This window comes from Leucopleurus acutus, assembly GCF_964270905.1.
Source record: "Leucopleurus acutus genome assembly, chromosome: 10".
Lineage (NCBI taxonomy): Eukaryota > Metazoa > Chordata > Mammalia > Artiodactyla > Delphinidae > Leucopleurus > Leucopleurus acutus.
Window position 1 is genome coordinate 50,278,860 of NC_139153.1, and position 15,914 is coordinate 50,294,773.

Genomic DNA, 15,914 nt, shown 5'->3' on the forward strand with positions numbered 1-15,914 from the left:
TTGGATCCTTGAGTTTGGGATCACTGCCAAGATCAGAGGGCTGCATGGGGAATATATTTAAAAATGAATCTATATTGGTCAGCCCTCTCCTTCTATTAGGGGAAGATATTAATTAGGCAAACACATAGCTTCTTCTCAGAGCAGCTCTTGGTTTAAAAGCTACTCAGCCTATGGGTTTAATGGCTCAATTTAAAAAAATGCAACATCCTCTTTTTATAACATCTTTCATAGGGTTTACTTATTATGAAGAAATCAGTAGGCTGAGATTTGGGGAAATGGGACAGACTTTTCACAAGGAATAAAACTAATGATAGTATGTGTAAAAAATCCCCTTTAAAGGAAAAATACAACAATAGTGTAAAATTAAGGAATGGTAATCTGGTAGGTTGAGTTTTTAACTAGCTGCCTAACTCTATCTCCAGCTAAACAACATGAATATGGAAAAATCTAATATAGAGAATGTGATAATATGAAAAACAATGGTAATTATCCAGATATACTTTCCAAATCCTTCTCATTGGTAATAATGGTTTTTAGGTAAAGAGTATAAAATACAAAACTGTTAGTCATTGTACTGCCATAGCAAAGTGAAAGCTGTGGGGTTTTAGTCCCTTATTAAATATCTCCTGGAAGAGGGCTTCCCTGGTGGCGCAGTGGTTGAGAGTCCGCCTGCTGATGCAGGGGACGTGGGTTCGTGCCCCGGTCCGGGAAGATCCCACACGCCGCGTAGCGGCTGGGCCCGTGAGCCATGGCCGCTGAGCCTGCGCGTCCGGAGCCTGTGCTCCGCAACGGGAGATGCCACAACAGTGAGAGGCCCGCGTACCGCAAAAAAAAAAAAAAATCTGGAAGGGCCAAAGATGGTATACAGAGTTCTGATATTATTTTTCAAAGGTTGTCATAAATCAGTCTTACCTGCAGAGTCTATAGGGAGTTAAACATTTTGGGATTAGACAGGAACAGCCTTCTTCTAATTTTCTTTCTTTTTTTGTGTGTGAATGTTCTGAGTATTTGTAAACAAATTGCAATATTTTGCCTTATTTTCAATTATTAGGACAAACAGCACCTTTGAGATACTGACCTACTGTGAGTATTAGTGGTACGTTACATTGTGTGACCCAGTATAAATTAGACTGTGCCTCTTTTAATCTCCCTCTAAGCAAAGATATCTCGTTTTCCAGGTAGGTGATGGAATTTGAATGGAGGTGGATCAGGGTTTGGTATAGAGTTTGGTGTAGAGCTGTTGTTACCAAGGATACTCAGGTTTTCCTAGTTGGTGAAGTATAGCTACATGCATTCAATGGGCCTAAAACTAAAAGCAAGGTACACATTTCAAAAATGTGAAGTCAGTGAACAGATGAGATGAATGTTGCCTGATTTTCAGGACCCCTGTAGTATTAGTGACAAGAAACTACAGTTGGTTCAGTGTTTGCCTACCAAGGTGATGCCAGTTCATCTACAAACACCTGGAACATCTTTTCTGTGCATTATTCATGAAATAGTGCTCAAAAGGGATAACAGTGACACATAAGCCAACATATATTGGAACAGAGAGTGAAGCAAACTGGTGGTAAAAACATGACCTTCCTCCATAAGGTCAAATAGTTTTATTTTGATTAAACACTACAATACAGTATATATCCATTAAAAAAAGAAAACTCTATAGTGTATATAAATTATTCCTTCCATTCATCAGTTCTTTTCCATTACAGCTTTGGTACAATGTGATTTCAGTATATAATTTTTAAATACTTTTAGCATCACAAAGTCAACACAAAGTACAAAACTAATAATCCAAATTAGGGATATTATCATCTACACAGTGGTATTCAGTGGTAGGAGAAAATCTTACCTTGATGAATTCATGTCACTAGCTAAGCTAGAAAGGCATACCTAGCAGACATGACGGAAATATGCACCATTAACCAGCTAATGTGTGGATTAGTCTTTGTTTTTTTCGTTTGTTTGTTTTGTTTTTTACAGAATACCAGCAGCAGTCATTTGGGTGTTGAGTGAATACTTAAGTCCTCAGTGAGTTTTCGCACCTTGCTCTTCCTCCCTTAAAGGCCATGAGTAGTATCTGAAGACATGTACCATGGCCAGAGTGCTCAGAACTTGACCTGCCACCCAGCATTGCTCATACTGGCACAGTTGGTCCTGCAGCTGGCTGACATCACGGGGACAGTGCTGGAGGGACAGTGAGGGCCCATCAGCCTAAGGTTGTTCTGAGGGGTCGGCGGTGTGACGTTACAGTACACAGGCATTCCAGTGGCTGGGAGGGACCCTTGGCCTGCCTGGTTAGGTAGCATGATTGGCTGTTGGTATGACTGCTGGGGCAGTCCTTGAGAACCCTGGGTCATTGGCACCTGTAGGAAGACACAAGACAGAAGCCTGTATGAAGAGGTTATTTTGGGGTGTCCCATGAGCTACAGTGGTGTCATCAAAAACAGTCATGCTTTTAGGTTGGAATCCCAGCTCTCCCTTTTATCAGCTGTTTCACATTGGGCAAGTCACTTAACCTCTCTGTTTCTCTGAGTCCATCTGCATAATGTAACCTCCTTCAAAGTGCCCCTGAAAGGACTGCTGGGGTGTACAGCTCTTGGGACACATCTGGCTAGAAGTCCATGCTCAGGAGATGTTAGTTCTGAGCCTCCTTCCTTCCTCTCTCCTGGCCCTCCAGGGACTGCCATCTGGACCTCCCACTCCGGATTTCTCTCAGTTTTGAAAAGCCATGCTCCCATTCCGGTTTTACGCAAAGTGGTCTGGAGCCATCGATAGTAAAAGGGGATTCTGTCCCAGGAACACCAGCTCACTCTCAGCCTGCAGCTTTAGAGAACATCTCCTATCCAGTTGGAGGTAGAAACTGATGCAGTGTGAACAAGGATTGTCAGGGCAGGAGGACCGAGGATAAGTTCTCCAGGGCCAGAAGTACCTGATGCAGCTAAATTTAATGATTAAAGTGTTTCACCAACCCTTCACTACCCCTTGCCCCCTGCCAGGGTATTTCAGGATATACATTACAGAAGGGGGCATGACACTTTTTAAATACCCAGTGTGGGTTTAGTCTGGAAAATGCAGCTGTCAGGTCCAATAAATGCCCTTTAAATGAATCTTGAGATGCCATTTTAAAATCCCTTATAAGATAAATTTGTGGTGAAATGAAGTTTCTTTGAGTATGACCAAAAACAAATGAAAATTTGCTGTGAGGACTTTCTCCCAGTAAAGTACAATTTCAACAGAATGCCCGAAGGTCTTCATGAATAGAACTTTAAAGAATTTTCTTCCATGAATACAAAGTCTGTATGGAATCACACTCAGCAGGGCATTCAAAAGCCACAGTAGCTACAGAAGTATACATTTCCCATTTTCTGCTTGTCTATTATAATCTTGACTCAAAATCAGCCGTCAGCACTGGCTGGGCCTAGCACCTACCACCCAGCCAACCAGCCGATGTGGGAACATACCCACAGCCTGTACTTAGGCGAGTGCTGCTTTATAAAACACGATTTTCCAAGTTACGGATATGCACCTGATAATTAGACACGGTTGGGTAGGAGAGCATCACGCTTTGCACTGGAGTTCCCTGGTGGCTGCTCATCATGCCCTGACTCTGAGGCGGCTGCTGTACCCCCACGAGGCCTTGGAACCCCTGTTGACCAGACAAGAGCGGCTGGTAACCTGTGAAGAAAGAACACCATTTGAACTGGTTGTACCAAGAAGAACAATGATGATATTGTACGGGATGAGAGCACTTCTTCACCAGGCAACCTGCAGACCTTTCAATCTCTGTATCAGGAGTCTGTATTTCCTAATAACGCATGTTTTGCTTCTTAGGGCGGACAAGGGTATGACTCCAAAAAATTCACTGATACTTCCATCCTTAAGAGTGGTCCAATCAGCAGGTTGTGACAGTGGTAAATTCTTCATGATGCAAAGACCGGAACCTGTATTGACATCGGTTGACTGCTGTAAATTAAACCTTTCAGATCTATCTTTTGCTTTGGTTTCAATGATATTTGGAGATGTCACACATTATCAAGTTTTTTCCTAATTAATTTGATCCATTCTCTTACCCTCTCGCTTTTCTGCATCACCTCACTTCACACAGAGATCACCAAACAGCCTGTTAATTTTGGATGCATTCTGTTTTCCATACCCTAGTGAACAAAATGACTCCCTACTCTACATAATTCAACGTTCATTGACTTAGACAAAAGGTAACAACAGCAGGTGTGTCATGCTTTTATTCTGTGCCACCACTAGCTCCCAAGAAAACGTTCTGGCAAAACACTCCCATGGGGGATCACGTACATATCATAGATAATGCAGAGTACAACATGTAAAGAAGGTATGTGTTTATGACCTGCTGGATGGGTCAGTTGGTAGGTTTTCTTTTCCTTCTTTTTTAAGTGGACCAGGATTTATTCTAATTATCTTAATCCCTACTACAAGATGTGGTTTAAAATGCATTCTTGAATGAAGGCTGTGAACTGTTCTTACAAATATTGGGAAGAAAGTTGTAATGTAGGTGAAAATGACATGGTGATAGAGAAATAAAACAGATTTACGTCATGCTGTAAAATAAGGTCCTTCCAGAGCTCATACTATTAACTGTACTGAGTGCCTGGAAATCAGTGGAACTGCTGTCTTAATATAATTCCCTGCGAGAAAGTCTTTACAATCCTAGATTTTCTTAACGCAGACACTGTTTTACAACCAGATTTTAAAAATTGAAACAAAGGGTAAAAGATTCCTAATCAATCCACATTGTTTATAAATAGACCTCGTTTTGAGTGCATGTGAGAGTTTTAACTGAGAAAGGGTAAAATTACATAAAGGCTATAATGTAATTTTAAATTTTTTTTAAAGGGAATTCCTTTATTATTTATTTATTTATTTTTGGCTGTGTTGGGTCTTCGTTTCTGTGCAAGGGCTTTCTCTAGTTGCGGCAAGTGGGGGCCACTCTTCATCGCGGTGCGCGGGCCTCTAACTATCGCGGCCTCTCTTGTTGCGGAGCACAGGCTCCAGACACGCAGGCTCGGTAGTTGTGGCTCACGGGCCTAGCTGCTCCGCGGCATGTGGGATCTTCCCAGACCAGGGCTCGAACCCGTGTCCCCTGCACAGGCAGGCAGATTCTCAACCACTGCGCCACCAGGGAAGCCCTATAATGTAATTTTAAACAGACAGTACTTCGCTCTCCTTTGCTCTGAAAAAATGTGTTTTCACTCATCTTAGAAATACTGTGGAAACGTGTCTTGCAGATAGTCACTGAGTTAAACTCTATTCATCTAAGGAGATGGAAATAAGGTGTGGTCAGTTTGGAACACCTGAGAGAGCAAACTTGGGGATGAGCCGAGTTGGGAGACCTGGACTGTGCCTGCACTGATTGGTAAGTGGAGCAGGTGTGTAATCTCGAAAGTCATCCTTTGACCTCCTTTATGTGTCCCATTTTTTTCACGTTCACATTACTCTCCCTACTCCACCGTCATAATGGTTTTCCTTACTAGGTTATTCTACATTCTCGCAAAGACACCACATATTAAGAACGTAAGTAAGGGTCCTGACCACCTTTCCTCCAGTTACACTGTGTTGGGGTAACACAGTCAAAGCCTCCCTTACATATGCTTTGCGGCAATTTATACAGTATGGAAAAATCATCAGACTTGGGGGACAAGAAATGTGACTTTAGGCCATGTCATGGCCCTTACTACCTCCCAGAATGCCTCATATGCAGGGAGAAATTAAACATTAATTGTAAAAACCTGTTTTCTATGATTTCCCATTGTCTAGATCTACCACTCTTATTCATATACCCATTGGCCCTAAAAAAATTCTGTTGCTGTTTTACTACTATTATGACATTACTCCTAGCCACGTCAAATTCACTGTCATATGAATTGTTTGTATATGATAAAAAAATAACTTGGCATGACTATAGAAAATTTATGACCACAGCCTTCCTTACCATTTCCTAGTTATATAACAAGAGCAGGCAATGTGAACACACTTCCAAGTCTGTGTAATGGTGCCTTATTTCTGGCTGAAGATTCAAAGTACAGGTTGAAAATGAGAGAAATGTCTTCTAGAAGTCTGACTTATATTTGGTCTTCTGGTGAAAGCCCAGTTGGCCTCAATGGTCCTGTTGCAGAATACACACGGCTATTATGTAAACAAAAAGAGGAGAGGGAAGGAGGGGAGAGGGGAGGGCAGGAGAGGTCCAGTGGCCTTGCATCTAAAGATGATGTATTTGCTTATTGAATCGTTCCATCCTTTCACCGAGTCATCTTCAAAATGACTCTGTTTCACAGAGTCTGTTCAAAAATAAATTGAGGTGGCCTATGAAAGATTCATTTATTACATCAGCTCTATAAACCAAAATTGGGGTGAAAGGAAAAATAAGTCTGATGATAACAGAGCTGTTAAGACATACAGAAAACAGAATGTCTTGGTAGAAAGGGGAAGCAACTGTCAAATAATATTCAAGGAGAGAAAAAGAGTGAGGTTGGGTGGCCTCGTCCCAGTAAAGGTGCACGGCCTGGGAGGGTGTGATTCATCTTTGCTGAGCACACAGATGCAGGGACACTGCGATGTCGCCCTCCCCAAGCCCCCTCTGCCTGATGATTTGTGAACTTTAATATTCAGTCATGCATAGCAATGGGCTACCAGCTGTGCACTGGGATTCCCACAGTAAACACACTTAAGGCAAATAAAGATTTATGTGGGGAGCGAATCATGCCATACAATTTCCAAATGAAAACTTAAGTGTAAGGAAAGCCCAATTTATATTCATGAACCCCATTCATTTCTCAATTCGCTCTCCAGGCAAGAAATGTACACCTGGAATGGTTTAATTGGAGGGCTCCATTTCTTTACATGATGCTACAGAAGGTAGGCAGCAGAATGGTCCTTGAGACAGGAGGCTATTTGGAATGTGAATCTGAGCTCCGGTCCAGGAATAGACAAATAGAAATGTGATAGCAGTGACCTAAGCACGAACTAACAGGGTCTACCGGGGACACAGCTCGCCTGAAGGCAGAGGTGGCAACGCTGGCTGGTGGCAACCTGCTTATCTCATCTATTCAAATGAGAAATGTGTTCCAGTTTGTCAATTCTTAGCTGTGAAATGATCAGTTTTTCACATTTATTGAGGATTAGTAGATAGAATGCATCTGACAAAACAGAAATAGCAAAAGTAACTGCCCTGTAGGCTTGCTATGGTGATCATAAAGACGTTAGCTATTTTTATTATTCCTTTTTCAGTTGAGATTAATTCAGTTTTCAAGTCACATGCATCATTTATTTTCTGAAGGTAAAAAGGTTAGGAAAGGACAAATGCCTCCTAGCAAATAAATGAGTACCCTCTACTAAGACGGAGGAGTTATAACATTTAAAATGTCTGGAGCTTACAAATCTGAAAATTTAATATTGTTTTGACTGAAATACAGCAGTTATTGAATACTGTTTGTAGTCAGAGGATAATTCATTAATATTCTGTCAAGGAAACATTTCGCTGGATGTAGCATATTTATGAAAAATCAGAATGTTAATTGGGATTACAATTTAGGAATTATAAATTGCATGATTGTGACTGACATTATTTTAACTCTTATTTGAATACACTGTTACAGAGCCAACATTTTGGAAATGAATGAATGACAAAGCCGTAACCTGTATTTTCAGGGTTTTGATTCCCTTGTTGTTGTTGGTTATAAAGGTTGACGATGAGGAAGGGTGTAGTTAGGAGGGCAAATATCTACAGAGCAAAGTAATTGAGAAGCTAGACAGTTCTCATCACCTCCCCAAACCCACCCAAGCAGTGTAATTTTCCTGTTGGGTTTATTAAGTATTCTTAATATGGTAGAATGCCTTTTCAAATGATTAAAGTTAATAATCTGCTTAATAGAAAACATGACTTCTCTTGGATGAACCAACATACACACATTTCTCCAGGTTTCTGAGGAACCAGCTAGCTGATTCTGAATTCAAATTCTGTTCTTTGTACATGGTATTGAGATGGAATTACAGTAGTTCAGTTATGGCATGGCTGGTGAAGACTATGAAAAAGAAAAAAAAATGCTTATCCAGGGCTGGCTTGTCCCTTTGCCGAATTTTTATAGTTCATGCATTGCACACACCACTACCTAATATCTGCCCGGTTCGGTTTCTTGGTTTCCTATCAATTCCTCTAAACTTTCATCTTCTTTAAAGATTTTCCATTTTAAAGAAGCTAACAAGCTATAATTGTTGATCACTTTCTCCGATCCAAGCAGTAAATTAAGCACTTTTACTTTATTGTCGCAAGAATCCCGGGAGGCAGTCAGTGTTATTAAACTCCTTTTGCAAAAGAGACAACTGTGACTTAGATGTAGACATTGTCAGGGTCAGACAGCTAGTAGGAGGGAAAGCTAGAAATTAAGTTGTGGTTTCCTCACTTGGGCATCCCTGCTTTTACTCCCTAAATTGTAGTACTATTTATTATACATTCTTCCAACTTTCATAGCTTAACATAAATCCCCTTAGCATGGCAGGTACTCAATGGCTATTCATTGCATTAAATGTTTTCGCAATAGTTAGTTAAGTAAAGAGGACAAGAGTTATGAGCCATAGTCTGTTGAACAAGATCTTGCTGATATCAAAGGAAAAAAAAAAAAGGTAAAGCATAATTGCCCGACAAAATCAACTCAGACCACGTAATAACATTTTAAAGGTTTGTTACTCAGATACTGGGACACTAGACAGGCGGTCAGGTTGGAGTAGGGTCAAATGGATTCTAGTCCCTTCATTTACTTAATTAGTTTCTAATCAGTGGAAACTACAGTTTTCAATTACTAAGACCGGTTCAAATAACGCTTCTCCTCACAATCTTTGAAGACTCTGTATATTTACTCTGGATTGTTTTCTTAAAATATAAGGTAAAAATAACTTATTTGCACATTCAGTGTAACATCAGTTCTGTTATTTGACTGCACCAGGCAACTTGCTGCCCCTAGGAAAGTCACTTGACCTTTGGAAACAAAAATAGTATCTGTAGCATTTGAAAGATAAAAGCGGGTAAGAGAGAGACGATACACAGAAACTCTGCGAAACAGCCTAGGATGTCAGAGAAATCAAAATCCCCCAGGGCACTTAGAGGTGGCTGTACTTTCGGAGTCTATAGACTGCTCTCATCAGTGTTCTAATTCTGTGAATACTACGGCTCTGTTCCCCAGTTTTACTTCGTTATGAAGGCACTGTCTGTAAGACAGGGGTCCTTTCTGGCCTCATCTACCTACAGCACCTTGGTGCTCAAAGTAGGCTTGAGTAGGGGGAACAGATGTATCCTATGGTATCACGATATCGCTATGCTTTCCTGAAAGAGGAACCACCACCTTATGCTTCAGAAAGTGGATCTGGGGTACTGATAGCCCCTCGCCCACCTCAGGTCGAATGGAAGATGCCCTCGACAGTTCCACTGATGTTGAGGCCTCGCAGAACCAGGGGGTCCTCTGGGACTAAGGAGGCATCTGATTTCACTGGCCTTTACAGACACTGTCCCACTCTTACTCCTAGGTGCTGACTCCCTGGTGTGACAGTGTAGGTGAAGGGGGGTCCACTTTGAAAAGCAAGGTGTGTATCTTTTGAAGCATTTTGCCTCTACGTCAACCTCCCAAATTATGTGACCTGAGATGCCACGTAGGACTTTTAAAACAAGAAAGCCGTACAGACTGCATCCGAAGACACTTGTTTTCAAACGTGTCCAAAAATTAAGATACAGGATAAAAATATCTAGCCTGGACATCATAATAAGGTACTGTTTTCTTCTTAATATATGAAGTAAAATAGCATAAAAAAGTCAAAAAGAGAAGTATAAAAAATTGCTTTTTTTGGGGCTCTTGAAGCCCATTATGACTTCTTTCATCTTTGTGTGTCTGCCTGCATCTTATTTACTGGCAGACTCTGCATCCATCCCCTTTCTCTTCCTCACCGTTTATTATTCAGTGGTTTCATTCCTGAAAAACAAGATGCAGAATGAGCCATGGGGAGGCTGCATGGGAACAGAGGGAAGCCCAGTCCATCCATATGAACTTGAGGACAGCTGTCACAGGCCGTAAATGGAACTACACTTCCTGAAGCAGTAGTTTTTCTTCCTACTTGGTCTTTTGCTCATTAGCTTTCCTACTGCACAGAGTGTAATTCTTAAAAGCCTCTTTACTGTCCCCCTTGAACGTCCACGCGTGGGTCAGTTTCTAATGGCCGTACACATCAGATGAACCATCCTATTACTGCAGGCTCGGGGCCTCTTCATGTAATTAGACCATCCAGATCCATGTTATCGCAACTACAAAGTTGGTTTTCTTTCTCTCTTTCTTTTTTTTTTTAAATCAGGGCAAACATGAGAGACATTGTTAAGTGACTACAGGAATGGCTCATGCATGGAATTTCAATGAATGCCTCTGAGGGAAGCCGGCATTGAATTCCATTTTAAAAGGACGAGGCTGTCATATTATTGAAGTAATTCTCTGAACTTTCCTGGCCCTGAGTGCTGTGCTGACAGCCAGAGAGCTTCCACAGCCCAGAGGGAGAAAACCTGCCTGAGCCTCACAAACGTTTTACTTTATTAATGAGGCCATGTTGCTTAGAAGATAATGCGGCATTCCTGCGTTTCTGCACATCTACCAGTGTTAATTACGGATGTGCTCACACCAGGCTGGGTGACAGCGAATTGTTGCTGAGGCAACTTGGAGGAGTTCTTTCCCCAGACTCAGCTCGGGGCAAAGTCAAGACAAAGGTGGGTCTAATCATTCCCCACAGTAGCATTCCCTCTGGTGGATATTTTCACTGACGAATTGCTTTTGATCAGCTGGCTAGAACAGGACAATCGTGAGGTCAAAGGTCATGGGGTCAATACCATTGTGATCATATCACTGTCACTGGAACCTAGCCCTGGCCAACTTTTTTCTTTTTTAAGATTTTTTTTGATGTGAACCATTTTTAAAGTCTTTATTGAATTTGTTACAATATCGCTTCTGGTTTATGTTTCGGTTTTTTGGCAGGGAGGCATGTGGGATCTTAGCTCCCCAACCAGGGATCGAACCTGTACCCCCTGCATTGGAAGGCGAAGTCCCAACCACTGGACCATCAGGGAAGTCCCTGGCCAAACTATTTTGAAAGTAAGTTCTATGGTCATAGATTCAATCTGTAGAAACCCACATCAAAACAGAAAAAAACATCAAAAACCAAAAACCACTTACTTTAGAGTCAATCAGAAGTGCTCTGTTTATATAGGAAAGTGTTAAACGTTATTTTTCCCAATAGTCAAAGATAGCTATCTTCTTTTCTTCAATTCCAGACTGGCAGGGTTCTTAACTAAACTTTATTCTAGTGGTAGATTTAACAATAACATTGTTCCACTGGTAAAGTCTGCTGGGAGGCAAGAGCAATAATCTAGGGCAGAGACAGTAAAGACAGGAACTAAGGCAGAGATGGTAGGATGACAGAGAAGGGACACACTGGGGAAATACTTAGGATGTGAACTGCCAGACACTGGCATCTAGGAGTTTTAGTCCCGTCACATGTTGGATGAGTTTGTACCATAGTCATGAAGGTCCGTTGTCCACGTGTCCACTAGAACATGAACTCTCTGATAAACAAAAGCCCTGATTGGTAGTGCTTGCTGATTTCCCTGGTGTAACTATTCCCACTGTGGCCAATTTCAAGCTCTAAAGGGCTTAACAATCAGCTGGCAAAATTCCTGATGTTTTGAATGTTGCTCGTGTGGGCCAGAACAAGAGAGCTCTGGTACACCACTGACCTGAATTCAATGTCAAGCAATCCAATTTTCAGTTCATTTAAATTTTGTTCCTTTTATCCTTCCTTCTTCAAACCTATTGACTATTTGTTCTTTGACATTTCTTGTAAGAATGACTGTAAAAGCCATTCATAGGATTTTATGAACATGGAGAAGACAGGCACAGACACTGGACTGTACATTAGGCTGTACACTGGATGTACACTGGACGTACACTGGGCTGTACCCTGGATGGTATACAACGTACCCTGGGTGTACACTGGACATACACTGGACTGTACACCAGATGTGCACAGATGTGCACTGGACTATATGCCAGATTGCACTTGGACTGTACACCAGATGTGCCCTTGGACTGCACACGAGATGTACACTGTACACGTGATATGCACTGGACTGTACACTATACACTGTACACTGGAATATACCCTGGACTGTACACTATATACTGGAATGTACCCTGGACCGTACACTATACTGTACACCGTATGTACACTGAGATGTACACTGGGCTGTGAAGAAACTGAAGCACCAGCATGATGTTTTCTGGTACATTGTGGACACACGTCCTTTGAACATATATATGCAAAATGCCAAGCTCTAATTGATTTCAGGATTTAGTTTCTTCTGATTTTTTTCCTTGCAGTCCAGTAGACACATCAGTCCGTTCTCAATCTCAAGATGCCAAAAAAGTTTAAAAGTCAACTTGCTTACATTTTATTACAACCAAAGAGTGAGTGATTCTAAATTATATAATGTATAGCTCAAAAACAAAAACAAAAAACCCACAACTGAACTTGGTATAAATGTACGTATTCTATCCATAACTAATGTTTTCCAAGGAGAAAATATGGGGATAAACATTTGTAAAGTTCTCATCATAGGGTTCAGGGAACATAACTCCTGATTCCCTTGTTCGCTGTCTCTTTATCAGTTTTCCGACAGATGGCCCCAGAGTAAAGCTTCTGGGCACCAGATGATGTCACAACTCTAAGCAACAATAAAGAGATACTTTCTGTTCATCTACGTAATCAACACATGATTATCCTTGTTAACAGCAATGAGAACAATCTTTAATCTCACCATGCGGGGAACTGTTATTTAAAAGTGTTGCTTTTATCTGGGTTAAGACAACAATTAGAAATCTACAGGCTTGTCCACGCAAATACAAATGTGCTTATCTTTTTAGCTGGAATCAGAGTATATGGTCCACACTTAAATCCTGTTTCACAATAATTAGAGTAAAAGTAAAACTGAAGGACAAATGGTCTTCCACCCAAGGCCTGCAAGAGTAAAACTCACATTTCATCATGGTTAAATGCTTTATAAGCACCCAAATAGAGCATGAGCATTTTAAGACAGTCACAACCTTTGTTGCCTGCTGACTTCAATGTAATGAGATGATGCAAATACGCTGGGTCTAAGAGAACCAGCGAAGGCCTCAGGTTCTGTCCGTGGCAGGACACCAGGCTGTGCTGAGAGTGTGCTAAACCAGGGCCATCCTTCCCAGCAAGGAGTGTATGCTGCCTTCTTGGAGCTTTGGATTCTCAAGGTTTGCCACTTAGTCCTGCCTCATCCTCTTGTCTCCATGTTTGAGTGCCTGCTTCCCCGCCCAGCTGGAACTCTTTTCCCTGGTCAATGGTTCTCAACATTTTCCTGTCTCTGAATAACCTGGTTAAAGTGACCAAGTTAAAACACACATATTGCTGGGCTCCAACCCCCAGAGGTTCTGATTCAGTAGGTTTGGGTGGGGCCTGAGAATGTGCCTTCCTGACAAGTGCCCATGGGATGCTGATGCCACTGGTCTGGGGACCACACTTTGGGAATCACTGCTGGACCCTGGGTCTCAATAAATACTTGAATTCCTTGAATTCCTATCGTTTAACCCGCTTACTTTTCCCTTCATAGAGTGGGTGATGGAATCTGGCACATCACATCCTGTGGTGGGCCATCTCTCCTCTCTGATTTCATTTTCCTTATCTATAAAATGGGGACCATCCTTTCTCAAGGGGTGTTAGGATGGTCCAAGATGCACCTCTTGTAAGACAAATCCCAGGTACTGAGCACCTGGCAATGACCAAGATATGTGACTGCCCTGCCTCTGCTCTCTTCACTTTCCACCTTGTATGAACTTGAATTAAATTTTATTACTGATTTAGGTCCTGCTTCCCAGGTAGATTATAATCCTCTGGAAGAGGAAGCGTATCTTATACATCCGGGCCTAGCCCCGTATTCTACATTCAGTGTCTCAAAAACATTTTATCAATGATGTTGATAAAAAACCATCCTCATTGCATTCACCCTAAACGACCCTTACCATGCCACATTACAGAAAATAAGCCAACAAACAAAAATGTCAAGGAAAAGAATGAACAAGCAAATGTACTCAGAAGAGAGAGAGAGCCCCCAGCCCTGCCCATGCGTGAGGCAGGGCCAAAGGGAAACAATTTATCACCATCACAGTAGAATAAAGACAAAGATGACTGGTTGCCAAATGTTTTCTCTTAGCCCCTTTGCCTCTGGAAAAAAGAAGTTCCTTCCACCAGCAAATCAAGAGGGCACAGCACAGTTTTCCACTTCCACCTGATGCTAATGGGATGGGCATAGGGAGAGGTCCACAAAAGGACAGGAGAAGATGCGGGAAGGAGCTGAAATAGGGAGTGGGAGAGGGAAGGAAAACCCATTGGAGACACTGGCCTTCTCAAACCTATCTGCTAGCACTTGGTGAGGCATCTAGGAAAACAAACCAGATTTCTGTAGCCTCGTGTCTTTGGGACATAACTGTGAGTTTGCTAACCCATGGTTATGCTCCCTTGTGACTGTGTCTCAATCTTCGTTTGGCCTAAAAAAAAGCAAGCAAGAAACCTGGACCTCAACCTACGTTCCCTCCTACAGCATACGGCTGGAATTCCTTGCTTTTCTAAATCTCTTCTTGGCCCCCCTAAGCCTGAAGTCCTTCAACCTGACTGGGAACAATGGATCGGAGATCTCCTGGCCCAACAAGCTCTGGGTGATGAAGCTGGGGCTTAGAGGGCTAAGTAGGCACAGGCTCACACACAGAATTTCTCATAAACTGGGGACTAAATCCCATTTCCCTGTTAGTCCCTTTGCTAGCATATATGCTATATAGTGCTTCCTTCAAATAGGACAGACTGGACTGCTAGGCATAGTTTTGTTTCCTAGCCACACATGCATTGGCTCTGTTGCTGTTATCATGTTATTACTAAGAGTTTGGAGAATATAACTTGTGTATGTGAACTGGAGTTCACCAAGCTTGTTTCTAGGAGCTACCAACAGACTTTTCTAAGATAACCCACAGTAGGGCATTAGGGAAAAAGAAAAGAAAAGTTTGGAGATTCAAGGAACATATCATGAGTTGCAAAAACCAGAATCAAACCATCTCTTTTGAAACTATCAGCCTGACTGTATCTCGATGTTCAGGTACAGATATTAGCAGTTATTTTACCAACAGGCAACATTCCCAGGAGGTCATATACTGGGTTAATACGGACCATGCTTGCATTAACTCAAACCAGGAGAACAAGCATTTCAACCCTTTCTTCATCCAAGCTAATAGTAACCTTTATGGCCTATGCCTTACTGAGTTAAGCTCTTGTGGAGCGGGTGCCGTTATGACTCTCATTTTACAGACAATGAAAATGAAGCACAAGGAATCCAGGTAGATTGTTTAGGGCCATGCAGCCTAGAAGAACCAGAATTACGTCAGGCGTATCTACTAATTTCTTCCCACCTCCAGCTCAGGGTCCTGGCAGGCAACAGAATTGCGCTCCAATGATTCATCTGAAGAGGTGTTAATAAAGAGAGTATTGCCAAATGAGCAGGCAAGTTACGTGACCAACAGGCGAGCGAGGGGCACCCAGAGCCTAACAACAGGAAGGACCGTTCTCTCCCTTCAGCCTGCAGGTCTCAGGGGAGGAGCCAGTGTTACCAGAAGCCAGTAAGAGCCTAGGGGCCACTTGGAGAACCAACTGCACTGCAAGGGAGGGAGGAGCTGAAGAGACTCTGATCTCCCTCTTCCTCTGCCCTCTGACGCCTTCTATTAGCAAAACCCACCTGGAAGCCACAGGACAAAGGAAGCTAACAGAAGGATGCAGAATGGCTATGTGAT

At 42.1% G+C, this 15,914-nt stretch overlaps 1 protein-coding gene across 20 annotated transcripts in view; it reads right to left on the reverse strand.

Moving 5' to 3' along the window:
* Positions 1-1,908: 1,908 nt before the first annotated feature.
* The window catches only part of ARPP21 (cAMP regulated phosphoprotein 21), a gene marked incomplete at its 5' end in the record, with an annotated part of 115,761 nt that continues 101,755 nt past the window's right edge, over positions 1,909-15,914 (reverse strand). For all 20 annotated transcript variants that reach the window (XM_082848276.1, XM_082848274.1, XM_082848280.1 and 17 more), the window contains 2 exons: positions 1,909-2,363; positions 3,527-3,675. In XM_082848276.1, the coding sequence (XP_082704402.1) occupies positions 2,106-2,363; positions 3,527-3,675 (407 nt within the window). In that variant the 3' untranslated portion in view covers positions 1,909-2,105. The remainder of the gene's footprint in view (positions 2,364-3,526; positions 3,676-15,914) is intronic.